The sequence below is a fragment of the Ranitomeya variabilis genome, chromosome 5, assembly GCF_051348905.1.
Source record: "Ranitomeya variabilis isolate aRanVar5 chromosome 5, aRanVar5.hap1, whole genome shotgun sequence".
NCBI lineage: Eukaryota > Metazoa > Chordata > Amphibia > Anura > Dendrobatidae > Ranitomeya > Ranitomeya variabilis.
The window spans coordinates 41,131,719-41,154,366 of NC_135236.1; the positions used below are offsets into that span (position 1 = coordinate 41,131,719).

Consider the following 22,648-nt stretch of genomic DNA (forward strand, 5'->3'; position numbering starts at 1 on the left):
TCAGGCTGAAGACTCACTTCGGACTTCAGCATGAGCTTCCAAGGAACAGGAACCATCTCACAGAGGGTACCTCTATTCCGGACTTGTCTATATTCCAACTGGGTGTTTGGAACCCCAGTACGTTCTGGAGAACAGAAGTGCCATTGCCATCATGGACAGCTCACAGTATCTTTATGAAATCTCTCACCAACTATCAAACACATTCATAGATAAAAAAAAACAAACAACAAATCCTCCAGGATCCCATTACCACAGTCAGAAAAAAAACACAACAGACTATTAATAGATATCTAAGCCTCAATACCATTGACCAGAAAACTGCCACTTTTCTCATCAGCCACCATCCAGTCAACCCATTGTAGCTTCCATCTTTTCCCTGATTTCAATTTTCCGGAGAAAATTCTCACTTCTCTGGTTATAGGAACTTGCTCTTTTATTCTTGACAGAGGACATGTCCTCCAGACAAGCAGACACGACAGAGATTCCATCTGACAGCCTACTAGTCACCTTGGACATCAATAGTCTGTACATGTCCATCAGACACGATAGGGGGTCTCTGGCAGTCACTGATATACTCAACAACCCCTCCCTCGACTCCAGACAACTCTGTGTGTCCATAGTCCTATAGGAGAATTTTTTTCCTGCTTGGGGATGACTTCTTTCTTCAGACATGCGGGACCGTGATGGGGCCAATTGTAGGACCCGCTTACACAAAATGCTATTTGAACCACTTTGAGCAAGAATTCATAAACACTAATGATCTGTTCATCAGACATTCCATATGTTGGCTGAGATACAGTATATTGCTGATATCTTCTTTATTTGGAAAGGTCCACTTGATTTTCTCCACACCTTCTTTGATTTTCTGAACTCCACCCGATCAGAGCTGCAATTTACCCTCTGCTTCAACACCACCAAAATGTCATTGTTGGACACACGGGTGCTCAAAGATGGGGACTTCACCACAGACCTTTACTCCAAACCAACTGACTGCAATAACCTTCTACACTACTGTAGCTGCCATCGAAGGCAAGCAGAAACTGCCTTGCCCGGTTCCAATTCCATTGCATTTACAGGACAGTCACCAACAACATACGATTACTGACATATCTCAATGACAACAGAAAACCATGCAGACTGCCTAGCAATCAGCAAACTGCAGTACCTTGAGTGTCAAGCGGTGATCGACGTAATCAATAGGGTGGATCTTGCAGAATTTTACAAAGGCATGGACAAAAGCCCAGGGGGCAGCTGAACTGAGAAACAGCCGCACGATGAAATGAGCGGATACTCGAAAATGCGCAAATTTGTCCCTGGCCCTGTAGGTCTCCACAATTACCAACATGATCCACCAGGAAATGGCCATCTTGTGATGCCAGCAGGCCTTCGTGTGGCTTGTCAGGTATCACAAAGAAGGAGTTTAAACACTGAAAGGCTTCCGTAGTAAAAAGGTAGGCCCTATTGGGTCTGACCAGGCCCATAGTACACCCCAGGAAGGACTGGAAATGGGCAAAAAGGAAGGGAGGACAGGAAAACAAAAAATAAAATAAGCAGCAGACTTGAAACTGGTCAGGTACCTGGCTACAGCTGAGCTGCCTAGTGTCTGAGGAGAGGGTACATATCGCCCACCACATGGAATCCATTTTTGTTTCCAGCTGTTAGCCTCCTGGTTGCAGGGGGTATACCCACAGTCCTGTGCACCCCCAATTCGTACTGCACCTTGCTGACAGATCAGTAGTTACATGCTATTAGATGAGGTGGGCTGCTCAGCCCCTATGTAAGTACACCCCACGACTAGTGACGCCCTATCCTCCCTCGACATCTCAGGGTCTGACGTCCTGTGAAACATGGAGGGAGGCTGCACTGTCTCCTGGAGCTTTTCTTCCAGTAGTTATATTAAGAATAACTTCACATTAAATAGAGAAATGACTGTAACACTTACTTCATCAAAGTCTTCGGTCATCTTCCTAATGATCTCGGCATTCTGCATGGTCGCCATCATGTCCCTGGTCACCACGCCTGGAGAGGACAGCAGGCACCGCATTACAATCCAAGTCACTGTTGCATCCTTTACAGATCACACCGCGGATCCTTTTTTGAGAACCAGGTGATGGTGCCGAAGCCATGTATTATTATCACATCCCATTTGGGGAATACAATTTTTGATCATTACAGGATTTTGGTTCTCACCCTTAACCTCTTAACCCCTTCCCGACCTTTGACGCAGCGTATGCGTCATGAAAACCTGTGCCAATCCGACCTGTGACGCAGCATATGCGTCATGGCCGGATCGCGTCCCTGCAGGCCGCGTGAAAGGGTTAACTCCAATTTCACCCGTTCTGCAGGGACAGGGGGAGTGGTGCTACAGCCCAGGGGGGGGGGGTGGCTTCGCCCCCCCGTGGCTACGATCGCTCTGATTGGCTGTTGAAAGTGAAACAGCCAATCAGAGCAATCTGTAATATTTCACCTATGAAAATTGGTGAAATATTACAATCCAGCCATGGCCGATGCTGCAATAGCATCGACCATGGCTGGAGACCCCGATCTGGCCCCGCCACCGACTGACGGCAGCGATCTGCAGCCGCCGTTAGTGTTCCCTACCCCTCCGTCTTGTCCTAAGCGCCTTCCTCTCCCCTCTGACCCTCCCCCGTCCGTCCCTCCGCCCCCCCGCTGTCCGTTCGCACCCACCCATACTTACCTAGTCCCGGTGTTCCTCCCGGTGTCCTCGGTCTTCTCGCATTGGCGCCGCCATCTTGGAAAATGGCGGGCGCATGCGCAGTGCGCCCGCCGAATCTGCCGGCCGGCAGATTTGTTCCCTGTACATTTTGATCGCTGTGATAAGTTCTATCACAGCGATCTAAATAAAAAAAATAGTAAATTTCCCCCCCCCCCCACTTTATCACCCCCTAGGGTTAGGGGTAGGGTTAGGATTAGGGGTAGGGTTGCACTTAGGGATAGGGTTGCACTTAGGGATAGGGTTAGAATTAGGGCTAGGGTTAGAATTAGGGCTAGGGTTAGAATTAGGGCTAGGGTTAGAATTAGGGCTAGGGTTAGAATTAGGGCTAGGGTTAGAATTAGGCTTAGAATTAGGCTATGTGCACACGGTGCGGATTTGGCTGCGGATCCACAGCGGATTGGTCGCTGCGGATTCGTAGCAGTTTTCCATCACGTTTACAGTACCACGTAAACCTATGGAAAAGCAAATCCGCTGTGCCCATAGTGCGGAAAATACAGCGCGGAAACGCTGCGTTGTATTTTCCGCAGCATGTCAATTCTTTGTGCGGATTCTGCAGCATTTTACACCTGCTCCATAATAGGAATCCGCAGGTGAAATCCACACAAAAAACTGGAAATCCACGGTAAATCCGTAGGTAAAGCGCAGTGCGTTTTACCTGCAGATTTTTCAAAAACGGTGCCGAAAAATCCGCACAAAAATCTGCAAGGTGGGCACATAGCTTTAGGGTTGGAATTAGAGTTAGGGTTGGAATTAGGGTTAAGACTAGGGTTAGGGGTGTGTTGGGGTTAGGGTTTGAGTTAGAATTGAGGTTTTTCCACTGTTTAGGCACATCAGGGGGTCTCCAAACGCGAAATGGCACCACCATTGATTCCAGCCAATCTTGCGTTCAAAAAGTCAAATGGTGCTCTCTCCCTTCCGAACCCGGACGTGTGCCCAAACAGTGGTTTACCCCCACATATGGGGTACCAGCGTACTCAGGAGAAACTGGACAACAGCTTTTGGGGTCCAATTTCTCCTGTAACTCTTGCGGAAAAAAAATTGCGGGCTAAAAAATTATTTTGGAGGAAAGAAAAATGATTTTTTATTTTCACGGCTCTGCGTTATAAATTTCTGTGAAGCACTTGGGGGATCAAAGTGCTCAACACACATCTAGATAAGTTCCTTTGGGGGTCTAGTTTCCAAAATGGGGTCACTTGTGGGGGATTTCTACTGTTTAGGCACATCAGGGGCTCTGCAAATGCAACATGATGCCCGCAGACCATTCCATCAAAGTCTGCATTTCAAAACGTCACTACTTCACTTCCGAGCCCCGGCATGTGCCCAAACAGTGGTTTACCCCCACATATGGGGTATCAGCGTACTCAGGAGAAACTGGACAACAACTTTTGGGGTCAAATTTCTCCTTTTACCCTTGGGAAAATAAAAAATTCTGGGCTAAAAAATTATTTTTGAGGAAAGAAAACGTATTTATTATTTTCTGCGTTATAAACTTCTGTGAAGCACCTGGGGGTTTAAAGTGTTCACTATGCATCTAGATAAGTTCCTTGGGGGGTCTAGTGTCCAAAGTGGGGTCCCTTGTGGGGGAGCTCCAATGTTTAGGCACACAGGGGCTCTCCAAACGCGACATGGTGTCCGCTAACGATTGGAGCTAATTTTCCATTCAAAAAGTCAAATGGCGCGCCTTCCCTTCCGAGCCTTGCCGTGCGCCCAAACAGTGGTTTACCCCCACATATGAGGTATTGGCATACTCAGGAGAAATTGCCCAACAAATTTTAGGATCCATTTTATCCTGTTGCCTATGTGAAAATGAAAAAATTGAGGCTAAAAGAATTTTTTTGTAAAAAACAAAGTACTTTTCATTTTTACGGATCAATTTGTGAAGCACCTGAGGGTTTAAAGTGCTCACTATGCATCTAGATAAGTTCCTTGGGGGGTCTAGTTTCCAAAATGGGGTCACTTGTGGGGGAGCTCCAATGTTTAGGCACACGGGGGCTCTCCAAACGCGACATGGTGTCCGCTAAAGATTGGAGTCAAATTTTCATTCAAAAAGTCAAATGGCGCTCCTTCCCTTCAAAGCTCTGCCGTGCGCCCAATCAGTAGTTTACCCCCACATATGAGGTATCAGCGTACTCAGGACAAATTGGACAACAACTTTCGTGGTCCAGTTTCTCCTTTTACCCTTGGGAAAATAACAAAATTGTTGCTAAAAGATCATTTTTGTGACTAAAAAGTTAAATGTTCATTTTTTCCTTCCATGTTGCTTCTGCTGCTGTGAAACACCTGAAGGGTTAATAAACTTCTTGAATGTGGTTTTGAGCATGTTGAGGGGTGCAGTTTTTAGAATGGTGTCACTTTTGGGTATTTTCAGCCATATAGAACCCTGAAGCTGACTTCAAATGTGAGGTGGTCCCTAAAAAAAATGGTTTTGTAAATTTTGTTGCAAAAATGAGAAATCACTGGTCAAATTTTAACCCTTATAACATCCTAGCAAAAAAAAATTTTGTTTCCAAAATTGTGCTGATGTAAAGTAGACATGTGGGAAACGTTATTTATTAACTATTTTGTGTCACATAACTCTCCGGTTTAACAGAATAAAAATTAAAAATGTGAAAATTGCAAAATTTTTAAAACGCAGAAATTATCGACCTAAATTTACCACTAACATGAAGCCCAATATGTCACGAAAAAACATTATCAGAATCGCTAGGATCCGTTGAAGCTTTGCTGAGTTATTACCTCATAAAGGGACACTGGTCAGAATTGCAAAAAATGGCCAGGTCATTAAGGTCAAAATAGGATGGGTCATGAAGGGGTTAATGACCGCCAATTTGCCTTTTAACAGCGGTAGTTAAGGGTACGTAAACCACAGCGCTGTTAATTAACGGCGCTGTGGAAAAAGCGTATAGCGCCCCCCCAAGAGTCGGATTTTCTCTGGGGTCGCGGCTGCCGGGGGTAGCTGATACCGAGAGAACATAGTTCGGGTCAGTTTTTACCAACCCCCAGGTTGCGATCGCCGTTATTAACCGTATAACGGCAACCGCAAAAAAAGCACGATTTGCCATTTACCTCCTCTGTCCTCTGATATGATCGCACACCAGAGAACAGAGAAATAGGGTCCCCGATCCCCCGGTACCTACCAGTGTCTCCCGGTGTCCCTTGGTCCTCCTGCTTCCCCCCACGGCCGCTGGCGTCTTTTTCTGCTAAGAAAATAACGGGCGCATGCAAAGTGCGCCCGCCGAGATCTGCTGGCCGGCACCCGGCAACAATAGAAAGATTTTTCCTATTGGTTAATTTTGGTCACTGTGATAGATCCTATCACAGTGATCAAAATTAAAAAAAATAGTAAATGAACCTCCTCATTTATCACCCCCTTAGTTAGGGAAATATAATAAAATAAAGTAAAAATATTTATTTCCATTTTCCCATTAGGGTTAGAGTTGGGCTAAAGTTAGGGTTAGTGTTGGGATTAGGGTTCTGGTTAGGGGTGTGTTGGGGTTATGGTTAGGGGTGTGTTGGGGTTCGGGTTAGGGTTGTGATTAGGGTTATGGTTAGGGGTGTGTTGGGGTTATGGTTAGGGGTGTGTTGGGGTTCGGGTTGTGATTAGGGTTATGGTTAGGGGTGTGTTGGGGTTAGGGTTGGAGTTAGAATTAAGGGGTTTCCACTGATTAGGTACATAAGGGGGTCTCCAAACATGACATGGCGCCACCATTGATTCCTGCCAATTTTGCGTTCAAAAGTGAAACGGTGCTCCCTCCCTTCCGAGCCCCGAAGTGTGCCCAAACAGTGGTTTTCTCCCACATATGGGGTATCAGCGTACTCAGAACAAATTGTACAACAACTTTTGTGGTCCAATTTCTCCTGTTACCATTGGGAAAATAAAAAAATTGGGGCGAAAAAATCATTTTTGTGGAAAAAAATGATTTATTTTCATGGCTCTGCGTTATAAACTTCTGTGAAGCACTTGGGGGTTCAAAGTGCTCATCACCCATCTAGATTAGTTCCTTAAGGTGTCTAGTTTCCAAAATGGTGTCACTTGTTGGGGGTTTCCGCTGTTTAGGCTCATCAGGGGCTCTCCAAACGCGACATGGCGTCCAATCTCAATTCCAGCCAATTCTGCATTGAAAAAGTCAAACGGCGCTCCTTCCCTTCCGAGCCCTGCCATGCGCCCAAACAGTAGTTTACCCCCACATATGGGGTATCAGCATACTCAGGAGAAATTGCCCAACAACTTTTGTGGTACGTTTTCTCTTTTTACACTTGTGAAAATAAAACAAAATTGGTTCTGGATTAAAATGTTTATTAAAAAAAAAAAGGTTAAATGTAAATGTATTCCTTCCACATTGCTTCAGTTCCTGTGAAGCACATAAAGGGTTAATAAACTTCTTGAATGTGGTTTTGAGCACCTTGAGATGTGCAGTTTTTAGAATAATGTGACACTTTGGGGTATTTTCTGCCATATAGACCCCTCAAAGTGACTTTAAATGTGATGTGGTCCCTAAAAAAAATGGTTTTGTAAATTTTGTTGAAAAAATGAGAAATCGCTGGTCAACTTTTAACCCTTATACCATCCTAACAAAAAAAAAAAAATGCTTACAAAATTGTGCTGATGTAAAGTAGACATGTGGGAAATGTTATTAACTATTTTGTGTAACATCTGTGATTTAACGGCATAAAAATTCAAAGTTTGAAAATTGCAAAATTTTAAAACTTTTCACCCTATTTCCGTTTTGTTCATAAATAAACACAACTCATATCGAAGAAATGTTACCACTTTCATGAAGTACAATATGTCACGAGAAAACAGTGTCAGAATCGCCAAGATCCGTTGAAGTGTTCCAGAGTTATAACCTCCTAAAGGGACAGTGGTCAGAATTGTAAAAACTGGCCCGGTTATTAAGCTGCAAATTGGCTCTGTCACTAACGGGTTAAATCTCTTTCTCGGGCGCTTCATTAGGGGACACAGGAACCACATGCGCTGGATGATGCCACCAGGAGGCTGACACAAAAGCCGGTTCCTCCATCACCTACTGACAACTAGCCAATCCCACATGTCCATTAGGGTAAAAAAAGCTGTGTCCCCCAAGTGAAAGCGGGGAGAAAAATTGGATTTTTGTATTTATAGGAAAATTCCTTTCTTCTTGAACACATTGAAGGACACAAGATTGTGGGATCCTGCAGAGCAATGGGTGGGAAAGAAGAGCTGACCACCTAGTAGACAGCGACTCGAAGTACCTTGCCTTCCAAGCTGGCATAAGCGGGGGCCAAAGAGTGGATCTTGTAGAATTTGCTGGGGGTATTTACAGAGGTCAAGGTGGCAGCCTTGCAGACCTGAGAAACAGGCCTGAATGTGACGCTGGTCACAACCCACGGACAGGCTGTGAGTCAGCGCAGTCAGACGTGTCAGGAGCAATACCAAATAAATATACCATGTCGGAAGTCAAGTCACATGCCAGGGTCAGAATATCAGAGAAATAGCGGATAAACAAAGGGGCAAAAACAAACGGGTAGTCAGAACATGGTCCAAAGGTCAGCAGCAGAATATCAGATGCAAAGGGGCAATAATAAAGGGGTAGTCAAAACACGGTCCAAAGGTCAGCAGAAGAAGATCAGATGCAAAGGAGCAATAACCAACGGGTAGTCAAAACAGGTTCCAAAGGTCATCAGCAGAAGATCAGATGCAAAGGAGCAATAACCAACGGGTAGTCAAAACACGGTCCAAAGGTCAGCAGCAGAATATCAGATGCAAAGGGGCAATAATAAAGGGGTAGTCAAAACACGGTACAAAGGTCAGCAGAAGAAGATCAGATGCAAAGGAGCAATAACCAAAATATATATATAAAATAATAAGTCAAAACAGGTTCCAAAGGTCATCAGCAGGATATCAGATGCAAAGGGGCAATAATAAATGGGTAGTCAGAACACGATCCAAAGGTCAGCAGCTGAAGATCAGATGCAAAGGAGCAATAACCAACGGGTAGTCAAAACAGGTTCCAAAGGTCAGCAGCAGAAGATCAGAATTTACAGTACAGAGATCAAGCAACCACACCAGGGAGCACAAGCTTATAACAAGCTTTTGACTGGCAGTGATCTGAACCAGACAGCTCACCTAAACAGCAGGGCAATAACCAAGAACAGGGAGCACCTGTGGAAATCTCAGCACCTTCCAGTCAGATAGGTCAACCGAGCTGTCAATCAAAGCACCGACAGCTCAGCACGCCCCAGCACAGGATAGGATGACAGAGCTGTCCATCACCGAGTCCCAGACACTCTGAGCAGAGGAATCATGAGACTGATGATTGACTTCCCAGGAGGCTCTGGCCGCCATTATAGAATGAGCACTTACCCCAAAGGGCAGAGAGTTATCCTTAACCTTGTAGGCTTCCACAATAGCTGGCCTGATCCATCCTGGAAATAGCCATCTTAGGAGGCTAAAAGACATGTCTGCAGCTTGTAGGGTATCATGAAGGGGAAATAGGAATGCAAAAAGACTTCTATAACAAAAAAGTAGGCCGTAAGGGCTCTAACCAGATCTAGACTGTAGAGAGAACGCTCCAGAGGAGGGAGGACTATGATGCGGAAAGTCGAAATCACCTTTGGAAGGAAGGATGGCATGTGGGGTAAGATAGAGAACAAGGAAGGTAGTCCTGTTGGAAAGGTCAACAAGCTCAGACATCCTGCAAATGGAGGTATCTGCCATAAAAAATGACAACTACAACAAAGGGAACCTCGTGAACAGTAGAGAATGCTAAAGCGCAGACAGGACGAGGTAAAGGTCCCCAGGTTCTACTGGGTTCCTGTAACGAGGGGTGCAAGGAGCCACCTTCTGAAGGAAGGTCTTACATTTTTTGTGAAAGGCAAACAGTATGGAAAGAGCAGAAATCAGGAAGGCAAGGCTGAGGCATAATCTTCTAATAACAATCTCACTCCACCAAAAAGGGCCTCTAGGGCACACTTAGGGTGGGGAAGAGGATTTGGACGTTGTCCCCACCGTTTGTGTGTTGCGGGACATGGCACAGAATGGAGAAGCCCTGGCTCTCACACACGTCTCAGTGTCATTAGAGGCTTGCGGATACTTGCGAGGGATAACAAATAAGCAATCTGAACGCCTGAAAGGAGCAGCGAAGGACAAGTACAGATGCATGGATTGGGCCACATCCAACTTGTGGAGATATTGCTCTTTGGGATAAGCATGGGAAGGATCATGGGAAGACAGAACTAGATCCTTGTTCACGTGAAAGGAGACCACATTGATTAAAAAAAAGGTATTTACCACAAGACAACCTTGTCCTTCTGGAGGACAATAAAGGAAAAAATCAGACAGCTATCAGAATGTTTGGGGGGGTTGTGACAGCAACAAGAAAGACCACATTTTAATATATAAACTGGAAATTTTCTTGAAAAACCCGAAGGTAGGATGCTGGAGAGCTTCCAGCGCTAGATCCAGATCCCATGGGTAGAGATGGGTGAACACGAACAGTAAAGTTCAGGGTCCGTACCGAACACCTAATGTTCGGGCACAGACACTGAACATGGACTTCACCAGGAAGTCTGTGATACTGTTCGGGGATCAGCAGCCCAAACATCGGGTGTTTGTCACGGTGTCATGTGCATGACATCATCCCCGCCGGTCAGAAAGCTGTGATTCCAACATTGTCAAAAGACAGCGCGAGCGCTCAGCTGTGATCGGAGGTATAAAGTTTACCTCTGGTCACTGGTGTCAGCGGATGGGACTACTGCTCCCATCATCCGACACCTGCTGCCGCTATTAACAGCGAGAGCAGGAGTGGCTGATGGGAGTATTCATTAGCCGCTCCTGTACTGTAAATAAATAATTTAAAAAAACTCAGCGTTGGGTTTCCCTGTATTTTGATTACCAGCCAGGTAAAACCCACAGCTGGCGGCTGCAGCCCTCGGCTGTCAGCTTCAGCAAGGCTGGTTATCAAGAACAGAAATAAATAGAGGGGGGTCTGCACCCCAGGAGATTTTGTGCAGGTGGTTACAAGTACAATCGACCCAACAAAAGCGTCCTGACCAGTTAATAGCTGGACGTTGGGGCGATCTGATACTCGTCACCGGTCCTGTACAGCACCTTACACTCACTCGCTCCCGCGCTCACCTTTACAACCACAGGCCTTTATGATGAAGTTGAGGAGCCCGAGGAGCGCCGGCTCGCGGTCCGTCTTGTAACTATCCAGCCAATCGTCCACTATAATCTGTGCAAGGAGATGGAACAATGTCATAAAACGTTTCCTCCAGGATGAGCACGGCCTCCGCGCACACACAGCTGTCCGCCTCCTCACCTGCTTGGCACTTCTGCCCCGGACGATGGCTTCAAACAGCTCCTCCCCGACACGGTCATGTCTCAGGCCTCGCCTAGTGGCCTAGAAAATAAATTATATAGGGTCTGATTCATCGTTTACATTCTTTACTTGTGATATTTGTTAACATTTTTAACCCCTTCACCCCAAAGCCTGTTTTCACCTACGTGACACGGCCAATTTTTACAATTCTGACCACTGTCACTTTATGAGGTCATAACTCTGAAACGCTTCAACGGATCCTGGTGATTCTGAGATTGTTTTCTCGTGACATATTGTACTTTATAATAGTGGTAAAACTTCTTCGATATGACTTGCATTTATTTGTGAAAAAAACAGAAATTTGTCGAAAATTATGAAAATTTAGCAATTTTCAAATTTTTCGTTTTTATGCCCTTAAATTAGAGAGTTATATCACATAATATAGTTAATAAACAACATTTCCCACATGTCTGCTTTACATCAGCACAATTTTGGAAACATAATTTTTTTTGTTAGGGAGTTATAAGGGTTAAAAGTTGACCAGCGATTTCTCATTTTTGCAACAAAATTTGCAAAACCATTTTTTTTACGGACCACCTCACACTTGAAGTGACTTTGAGGGGTCTACATGACAGAAAATGTCCAAAAGTGACACCATTCTAAAAACTGCACCCCTCAAGGTACTCTAAACCACATTCAAAAAGTTTATTAACCCTTCAGGTGCTTCACAGGAATTTTTGGAATGTTTAAAAAAAATTGAACATTTAACTTTTTTTTCACAAAATTTTTACTTCAGATCCAATTTGTTTTATTTTACCAAGGGTAACAGGAGAAATTGGACAAAAAAAGTTGTTGTACAATTTGTCCTGAGTACGCCGATACCCCACATGTTGGGGTAAACCATTGATTGGGCACATGACAGAGCTCGGAAGGGAAGGAGCGCCATTTGACTTTTCAATGCAAAATTGGCTGGAATTGAGATCGGAACCCATGTCGTGTTTGGAGAGCCCCTGACGTGCCTAAACAGTGGAAACCCCCACAAGTGACACCATTTTGGAAAGTAGACCCTCTAAGGAACTAATCTAGATGTGTGGTGAGCACTTTGAACCTCCAAGTGCTTCACATAAGTTTATAATGTAGAGCCGTAAAAAAAATTAATATTAATTTTCACAAAAAATGATCTTTTTGCCCCAAATTTTTTATTTTCCCAAGGGTAGCAGGATAAATTGGACCCCAAAAGTTGTTGTGCAATTTGTCCTGAGTACGCTGATACTTCATATATGGGGATAAACCACTGTTTGGGCGCATGGCGGAGCTCGGAAGGGAAGGAGCGCCATTTGACTTTTCAATGCAAAATTGGCTGGAATTGAGATCGGAACCCATGTCGTGTTTGGAGAGCCCCTGACGTGCCTAAACAGTGGAAACCCCCACAAGTGACACCATTTTGGAAAGTAGACCCTCTAAGGAACTAATCTAGATGTGTGGTGAGCACTTTGAACCTCCAAGTGCTTCACAGAAGTTTATAATGTGGAGCCGTAAAAAAAAATTAATATTAATTTTCACAAAAAATGATCTTTTTGCCCCAAATTTTTTATTTTCCCAAGGGTAGCAGGATGAATTGGACCCCAACAGTTGTTGTGCAATTTGTCCTGAGTACGCTGATACTTCATATATGGGGATAAACCACTGTTTGGGCGCATGGCAGAGCTCGGAAGGGAAGGAGCGCCATTTGACTTTTCAATGCAAAATTGGCTGGAATTGAGATCGGAACCCATGTCGTGTTTGGAGAGCCCCTGACGTGCCTAAACAGTGGAAACCCCCACAAGTGACACCATTTTGGAAAGAAGACCCCCTAAGGAACTTATTTAGATGTGTGGTGAGCACTTTTAACCCCCAGTTGTTTCACTAAAGTTTAGAATGTAGCGCTGTGAAAATCAAAAAATCATTTTTTCTTTCCACAAAATGATGTTTTAGCCCGCAATTTTTTTTCCCCCAAGGGTAACAGGAGAAATTGGACCACAAAAGTTATTGTCCAATTTGTCCTGAGTACGCTGATACCCCATACATTGGGGGGAACCACTGTTTGGGCGCACGGCAGAGCTCGGAAGGGAAGGAGCACCGTTTGAAATGCAGACTTAGATGGATTGGTCTGCAGGTGTCATGTTGCATTTGCAGAGCCCCTGATGTACCTAAACAGTAGAAACCCCCCACAAGTGACCCCATATTGGAAACTAGACCCCCCACGGAACTTATCTAGATGTGTTGTGAGAACTTTGAACCAACAAGTGTTTCACTACAGTTTATCACGCAGAGCCGTGAAAATAAAAAATATTTTTTTTTCCACGAAAATTATATTTTAGCACCCACATTTTTATTTTCCCAAGGGTAACAGGAGAAATTGGACAACAAAAGTTGTTGTCCAATTTGTCCTGAGTACGCTGATACCCCATATATGGGGGGGAACCACTGTTTGGGCGCACGGCAGAGCTCGGAAGGGAAGGAGCGCCGTTTGAAATGCAGACTTAGATGGATTGGTCTGCAGGTGTCATGTTGCATTTGCAGAGCCCCTGATGTACCTAAACAGTAGAAACCCCCCACAAGTGACCCCATATTGGAAACTAGACCCCCCACGGAACTTATCTAGATGTGTTGTGAGAACTTTGAACCAACAAGTGTTTCACTACAGTTTATCACGCAGAGCCGCGAAAATAAAAAATATATTTTTTTCCACGAAAATTATATTTTAGCCCCCATGTTTTTATTTTCCCAAGGGTAAGGCTGGTTTCACACTTGCGTTTTTATCTGCATGCGTTTTAAAAAAAAACGCATGTGTGAAAAAACGCATGTAATCGCGGTAAAACGCATGCGTTTTTTTAGACGCATGCGTTTTTATAGAAAAACACAAGAAAACAAGAAAAAACCAAAAAACCCTAACCCTACCCCTACCCCTAACCTGAAATACGTGGCACTGAAATACGTGGCACTGAAATACGTTTATATACGTATATACGTATATACGTATATAAGTGCCACGATATTTCAGTGGCCACGTATATAAGTGCCACGTATATAAGTGCCACGTATATAAGTGCCACGTATATAAGTGCCACGTATATAAGTGCCACGTATTTCATGTACATGCCACGTATATAAGTGCCACGTATATAAGTGCCACGTATTTAAGTGCCACGTATTTAAGTGCCACGTATTTAAGTGCCACGTATTTAAGTGCCACGTATTTAAGTGCCACGTATTTCACGGAAATGCCACGATATTTCAGTGCCACGTATTTCACTGAAATATCGTGGCACTTAAATACGTGGCACTGAAATATCGTGGCACTGAAATATCGTGGCACTGAAATATCGTGGCACTGAAATACGTGGCACTGAAATACGTGGCACTGAAATACGTGGCACTGAAATACGTGGCACTGAAATACGTGGCACTGAAATACGTGGCACTATGACTGTCAGAAAATGTTCATTAAACGGTTAGGGATGAGTTTAGGGTTAGGGTTTGGATCCCTTTATCACCTTGATGGTGGTGGGTGACTTTTCAGTGTGTGTTCTGGTTTTTTTCTATAAAAACGCATGCGTTTTTAACGCAAACAAACGCGTTGAGATCGGACGCCATGTCGCGTTTGGAGAGCCCCTGATGTGCCTAAACAGTGAAAACTCCCCAATTCTAACTGAAACCCTAACCCCAACCCTAACCCTAGTCCTAACCCTAGCGCTACTTTCACACTAGCGTTTTTTTGCATACGTCGCAATGCGTCGTTTTGGCGAAAAAACGCATCCTGCAAAGTCATCTGCAGGATGCATTTTTTCCCCATAGACTAACATTAGCGACGTATTGACACACGTCGCAAGTGTCGTGCGACGGTTGCGTCGTGTTGTGGCGGACCGCCGGCAGCAAAAAACGTTACATGTAACTTTTTTTGTGCTGACGGTCCACCATTTCCGACCGCGCATGCGCGGCTGGAACTCCGCCCCCACCTCCCCGCACCTCACAATGGGGCAGCGGATGCGTGGAAAAACAGCATCCGCTGCCCCCGTTGTGCGGCGCTTGCACAGTATGCGTCGGTATGTCGGGCCGACGCAGCGCGACGGCCCCGTACCTACGCTAGTGTGAAAGTAGCCTAACGGGAAAATGGAAATAAATACATTTTTTAAAATGTTATTATTTTTCCCTAACTAAGGGGGTGATGAAGGGGGATTTGATTTACTTTTATAGCGTTTTTTGGGCGGATTTTTATGATTGGCAGCCGTCACACACTAAAAGACACTTTTTATTGCAAAAAATAGTTTTTGCGTTACCACATTTTGAGAGCTATAATTTTTCCATATTTTGGTCCACAGAGTCATGTGAGATCTTGTTTTTTGCAGGACGAGTTGACGTTTTTATTGGTACCATTTTCGGGTACATGACATTTTTTGATCGCTTTTTATTCCGATTTTTGGGAGGCGGAATGAACAAAAACCAGCAATTCCTGAAATTCTTTTAGGGGGTGCGTTGATACCGTTCCGCGTTTGGTAAAAAGGATAAAGCAGTTTTATTCTTCGGGTCAGTACGATTACAGCGATACCTCATTTATATAATTTTTTTATGTTTTGGCGCTTTTACACAATAAAAACTATTTTATATAAAAAAATAATTGTTTTTGCATCGCTTTATTCTGAGAGCTATAACTTTTTTATTTTTCTGCTGATGATGCTGTATGGCGGCTTTTTTTTTGCGGGACAAGATGGCGTTTTCAGCGGTACCATGGTTATTTATATCCGTCTTTTTGATCGCGTGTTATTCCACTTTTTGTTTGGCGGTATGAGAATAAAGCGTTGTTTTTTGCCTCGTTTTTTTTTTTTTTTTTTTTACGGTGTTCACTGAAGGGGTTAACTAGTGATATAGTTTTATAGGTGGGGTCGTTACGGACGCGGCGATACTAAATATGTGTACTTTTATTGTGTGGTGTTTTTTTTATTTAGATAAAGAAATGTATTTATGGGAATATATTTATTTTTTTTTCCTTATTTAGGAATTTTTTTTTTTTTTTTTTACACATGTGGAAAATTTTTTTTTTTTACTTTTTTACTTTGTTCCAGGGGGGGGACATCACAGATCGGTGATCTGACAGTGTGCACAGCACTCGGTCTGATCACCGATGTGACAGGCACGTTCCACAGGCTTGCCGGCGCCTGCTATGAGGATTCTCAGCAGACGCCGGCAAGCAGGGTCATCTTATGACCCGGAAGGAGTCCCGCGGCCATCTTGGATCCGGGGACTCCTTCCAGGTCACCGGAGCAGCGCGATCTCATCGCGCTGCTCCGGTGGGAGAGCGCAGGGAGCCCCCGTCCCTGCGCGATCCCCCTCTATGCCGCTGTCACTATTGACAGCGGCATCAGAGGGGTTAAATGCCCGCGATCGGCGACAGCGCCGATCGTGGGCATTGCTGCGGGGTGTCAGCTGTCATATACAGCTGACACCCGCACCCGATCACCGCGGCGCTCAGCGCGAGACCGCGGTGATCGGGGCGCCGTACTAGTACTGCGGCTGTCAGTAATGCAGTGCCGGCAGCGCAGTACTAGTACGGCGCATGTCGGGAAGGGGTTAAGCACCAAATTCTTCAAAATGGCGCATACGGTTAATTAACTCCTTAACCCCCGAGGGTGGTTTGCACGTTAATGACCGGGCTGATTTTTACAACTCTGACCACTGTCCCTTTAGGAGGTTATAACTCTGGAACGCTTCAACGGATCCTGATGATTCTGACATTGTTTTTTCGTGACATATTGTACTTCATGATAGTGGTAAAATTTCCTCAATATTACTTGCATTTATGTGTGAAAAAATGGAAATTTGGTGAAAATTTTGCAATTTTCCAACATGGAATTTTCATGCTCTTAAATCACACAAAATACTTAATAAGTAACACTTCCCACATGTCTACTTTACATCAGCACAATTTTTGAACCAAAATTTTTTTCTGTTAGGAAGTTATAAGAGTTAAAATTTGACCAGCGATTTCTCATTTCTCCAACACCATTTTTTAGGGACCACATCATATTTGAAGTCACTTTGAGGTGTCTATATGATAGAAGATACCCAAGTGTGACACCATTCTAAAAACTGCACCCCTCAAGGTGCTCAAAACCACATTCAAGAAGTTTATTAACCCCTCAGGTGTTTCACAGGACTTTTTGGAATGTTTAAAAAAAAAAATGAACATTTAACTTATTTTCACAAGAAATTTACATCAGATACAATTTTTCTTACTTTCCCAAGGGTAACCAGAGAAATTGGATGCCAAAAGTTGATGTGCAATTTGTCCTGAGTACGCCAATACCCCATATGTGGGGGTAAACCACTGTTTGGGCGCACAACAGAGCTCGGAAGGGAAGGAGCGCCATTTGACTTTTTCAACGCAAAATTGGATGATTGGACGCCATGTCGCGTTTGACGAGCCCCTGATGTGCCTAAACATTGGAAACCCCCCCATTTTGGAAACTAGACCCCTCGAGGTGTTTTGAGCACCTTGAACCCTCAGGTGCTTCACAGAAGTTTATACCGTTGAGTTGTGAAAATAATAAATCACAAAAAATATTATTTTAACCACAAATTTTGCATTTTCATAAGAGCTACATGAGAAAATGCACCGTACAATGTGTTGTTAAATTTCTCCTGAGTGCTCAGATACCCCATATGTGGGGATTACTACTTTTGAGGGTCATTACAAATCTCAGAAGGGAAGAGGCGCCATATTGGAGTTCAGGTTTTGCTGGAATGGTTTGAGGGTGACATGTCAGATTGGCAGAGCCCCTGAGGTGCCAGAACAACAGAAATCCCCTATATGTGAGCTCATTTTACAAACTACACTCCCATGAAATAATGTAGGGGTGCAGTGATCATATGGACAAGACATGGGCCTCACAGAATTTTATATAATTACGCATCAAAGACAAAATAACTACATTTTTACCACCAAAATGTTGTTTGAGCCCCGGATTTTACATTTTCACACAAGAAGGGGATAAAAAGGGCACCAAAACTTGGTCCACAATTTCTCCCGAGCGTAGCAATACCCCATATGTGGCTGTACAGTACTGCTTAGCCACAAGAGAGACTCGGGAGGGACGCAGCGCTATTTGCCTCCTGGAGGGCAGATTTTCCTGGAACAGTTTGCGGACTCCATATACAGAACACTTAATTGCTAGAAGAGCAGAATCCCCCTCAAGTGACCCCATTTTGGAAACTGTACCCCTTGGGGAATTTATTTACAGTTGTGGGTGTTTCCCAGTACTGTAGCACAGCGGTATTTCCACTGTGCAGTGATGAGTGACCCAGCAAAGTTCAAAGCAAAACATGGTTTAATGTTCAACTCACAGAAAATACACAGCGCACGATATCCTCCGGATCACAGCCGGGAATCAACACCGTCCACATCAGGGACCTTCCTATCTCAGTCCTATCTCTGCCCCCAGTGTGACACTAATCCATGCAGGTACAGTCCTATCTCTGCCCCCAGTGTGACACTAATCCATACAGGTACAGTCCTATCTCTACCTCCAGTGTGACACTAATCCATACAGGTACAGTCCTATCTCTACCTCCAGTGTGACACTAATCCATGCAGGTACAGTCCTATCTCTACCTCCAGTGTGACACTAATCCATACAGGTACAGTCCTATCTCTGCCTCCAGTGTGACACTAATCCATGCAGGTACAGTCCTATCTCTGCCTCCAGTGTGACACTAATCCATGCAGGTACAGTCCTATCTCTGCCTCCAGTGTGACACTAATCCATGCAGGTACAGTCCTATCTCTGCCCCCAGTGTGACACTAATCCATGCAGGTACAGTCCTATCTGTGCCCCCAGTGTGACACTAATCCATGCAGGTACAGTCCTATCTGTGCCCCCAGTGTGACACTAATCCATGCAGGTACAGTCCTATCTCTGCCCCTAGTGTGACACTAATCCATACAGGTACAGTCCTATCTCTGCCCCCAGTGTGACACTAATCCATGCAGGTACAGTCCTATCTCTACCCCCAGTGTGACACTAATCCATGCAGGTACAGTCCTATCTCTGCCCCCAGTGTGACACTAATCCATGCAGGTACAGTCCTATCTCTACCTCCAGTGTGACACTAATCCATGCAGGTACAGTCCTATCTCTGCCCCCAGTGTGACACTAATCCATGCAGGTACAGTCCTATCTCTACCTCCAGTGTGACACTAATCCATGCAGGTACAGTCCTATCTCTACCTCCAGTGTGACACTAATCCATACAGGTACAGTCCTATCTGCGCCCCCAGTGTGACACTAATCCATGCAGGTACAGTCCTATCTATCCCCCAGTGTGACACTAATCCATGCAGGTACAGTCCTATCTCTGCCTCCAGTGTGACACTAATCCATACAGGTACAGTCCTATCTGTGCCCCCAGTGTGACACTAATCCATGCAGGTACAGTCCTATCTCTGCCCCCAGTGTGACACTAATCCATACAGGTACAGTCCTATCTCTACCTCCAGTGTGACACTAATCCATACAGGTACAGTCCTATCTCTGCCTCCAGTGTGACACTAATCCATGCAGGTACAGTCCTATCTGTGCCCCCAGTGTGACACTAATCCATGCAGGTACAGACCTATCTCTGCCCCCAGTGTGACACTAATCCATACAGGTACAGTCCTATCTCTGCCCCCAGTGTGACACTAATCCTTGCAGGTACAGTCCTATCTCTGCCCCCAGTGTGACACTAATCCATGCAGGTACAGTCCTATCTCTGCCTCCAGTGTGACACTAATCCATGCAGGTACAGTCCTATCTCTACCTCCAGTGTGACACTAATCCATGCAGGTACAGTCCTATCTCTACCTCCAGTGTGACACTAATCCATACAGGTACAGTCCTATCTCTGCCCCCAGTGTGACACTAATCCATGCAGGTACAGTCCTATCTCTGCTCCCAGTGTGACACTAATCCATACAGGTACAGTCCTATCTCTGCCCCCAGTGTGACACTAATCCATGCAGGCACAGTCCTATCTCTGCCCCCAGTGTGACACTAATCCATGCAGGTACAGTCCTATCTCTACCTCCAGTGTGACACTAATCCATACAGGTACAGTCCTATCTCTGCCCCCAGTGTGACACTAATCCATGCAGGTACAGTCCTATCTCTGCCCCCAGTGTGACACTAATCCATGCAGGTACAGTCCTATCTCTGCTCCCAGTGTGACACTAATCCATACAGGTACAGTCCTATCTCTGCCCCCAGTGTGACACTAATCCATGCAGGCACAGTCCTATCTCTGCCCCCAGTGTGACACTAATCCATGCAGGTACAGTCCTATCTCTGCCTCCAGTGTGACACTAATCCATGCAGGTACAGTCCTATCTCTACTCCAGTGTGACACTAATCCATACAGGTACAGTCCTATCTCTGCCCCCAGTGTGACACTAATCCATGCAGGTACAGTCCTATCTCTGCCTCCAGTGTGACACTAATCCATGCAGGTACAGTCCTATCTCTACCTCCAGTGTGACACTAATCCATACAGGTACAGTCCTATCTCTGCCCCCAGTGTGACACTAATCCATGCAGGTACAGTCCTATCTGTGCCCCCAGTGTGACACTAATCCATACAGGTACAGTCCTATCTCTGCCCCCAGTGTGACACTAATCCATGCAGGTACAGTCCTATCTCTGCCCCCAGTGTGACACTAATCCATGCAGGTACAGTCCTATCTCTACCTCCAGTGTGACACTAATCCATGCAGGTACAGTCCTATCTCTGCTCCCAGTGTGACACTAATCCATACAGGTACAGTCCTATCTCTGCCTCCAGTGTGACACTAATCCATGCAGGTACAGTCCTATCTCTACCTCCAGTGTGACACTAATCCATGCAGGTACAGTCCTATCTGTGCCCCCAGTGTGACACTAATCCATGCAGGTACAGTCCTATCTCTACCTCCAGTGTGACACTAATCCATGCAGGTACAGTCCTATCTCTGCCCCCAGTGTGACACTAATCCATGCAGGTACAGTCCTATCTCTACCTCCAGTGTGACACTAATCCATGCAGGTACAGTCCTATCTCTGCTCCCAGTGTGACACTAATCCATACAGGTACAGTCCTATCTCTGCCTCCAGTGTGACACTAATCCATGCAGGTACAGTCCTATCTCTACCCCCAGTGTGACACTAATCCATGCAGGTACAGTCCTATCTCTGCCCCCAGTGTGACACTAATCCATGCAGGTACAGTCCTATCTCTACCTCCAGTGTGACACTAATCCATGCAGGTACAGTCCTATCTCTGCTCCCAGTGTGACACTAATCCATACAGGTACAGTCCTATCTCTGCCTCCAGTGTGACACTAATCCATGCAGGTACAGTCCTATCTCTACCTCCAGTGTGACACTAATCCATGCAGGTACAGTCCTATCTCTACCCCCAGTGTGACACTAATCCATACAGGTACAGTCCTATCTCTGCCTCCAGTGTGACACTAATCCATGCAGGCACAGTCCTATCTCTACCTCCAGTGTGACACTAATCCATGCAGGCACAGTCCTATCTCTACCTCCAGTGTGACACTAATCCATGCAGGTACAGTCCTATCTCTACCTCCAGTGTGACACTAATCCATGCAGGTACAGTCCTATCTCTACCTCCAGTGTGACACTAATCCATGCAGGTACAGTCCTATCTCTACCTCCAGTGTGACACTAATCCATGCAGGTACAGTCCTATCTCTGCCCCCAGTGTGACACTAATCCATGCAGGTACAGTCCTATCTCTACCTCCAGTGTGACACTAATCAATACAGGCACAGTCCTATCTGTGCCTCCAGTGTGACACTAATCCATGCAGGTACAGTCCTATCTCTACCTCCAGTGTGACACTAATCCATGCAGGTACAGTCCTATCTCTACCTCCAGTGTGACACTAATCCATGCAGGTACAGTCCTATCTCTGCCCCCAGTGTGACACTAATCCATACAGGCACAGTCCTATCTGTGCCTCCAGTGTGACACTAATCCATACAGGTACAGTCCTATCTCTGCCTCCAGTGTGACACTAATCCATGCAGGTACAGTCCTATCTCTACCTCCAGTGTGACACTAATCCATGCAGGTACAGTCCTATCTCTACCTCCAGTGTGACACTAATCCATGCAGGTACAGTCCTATCTCTACCTCCAGTGTGACACTAATCCATACAGGCACAGTCCTATCTGTGCCCCCAGTGTGACACTAATCCATACAGGTACAGTCCTATCTCTGCCCCAGTGTGACACTAATCCATGCAGGTACAGTCCTATCTCTGCCCCCAGTGTGACACTAATCCATTCAGGTACAGTCCTATCTCTACCTCCAGTGTGACACTAATCCATGCAGGTACAGTCCTATCTCTACCTCCAGTGTGACACTAATCCATGCAGGTACAGTCCTATCTCTACCTCCAGTGTGACACTAATCCATGCAGGTACAGTCCTATCTCTACCTCCAGTGTGACACTAATCCATACAGGCACAGTCCTATCTGTGCCCCCAGTGTGACACTAATCCATGCAGGTACAGTCCTATCTCTGCCCCAGT

General features: G+C 45.3%; 2 protein-coding genes across 7 annotated transcripts in view; both read right to left on the bottom strand.

Moving 5' to 3' along the window:
• Positions 1-22,648, bottom strand: part of MCM7 (minichromosome maintenance complex component 7) — a 217,614-nt gene that overhangs the window by 163,887 nt on the left and 31,079 nt on the right. The gene's annotated exons all lie outside the window — the stretch shown is intronic.
• The window catches only part of STAG3 (STAG3 cohesin complex component), a 157,044-nt gene that overhangs the window by 113,369 nt on the left and 21,027 nt on the right, over positions 1-22,648 (bottom strand). For all 6 annotated transcript variants that reach the window (XM_077261694.1, XM_077261697.1, XM_077261693.1 and 3 more), the window contains exons 4-6: positions 11,038-11,118; positions 10,854-10,950; positions 1,943-2,019 (exon numbers count right to left, since the gene is read on the bottom strand). In XM_077261694.1, coding sequence (XP_077117809.1) covers positions 1,943-2,019; positions 10,854-10,950; positions 11,038-11,118 — 255 coding nt within the window. The remainder of the gene's footprint in view (positions 1-1,942; positions 2,020-10,853; positions 10,951-11,037; positions 11,119-22,648) is intronic.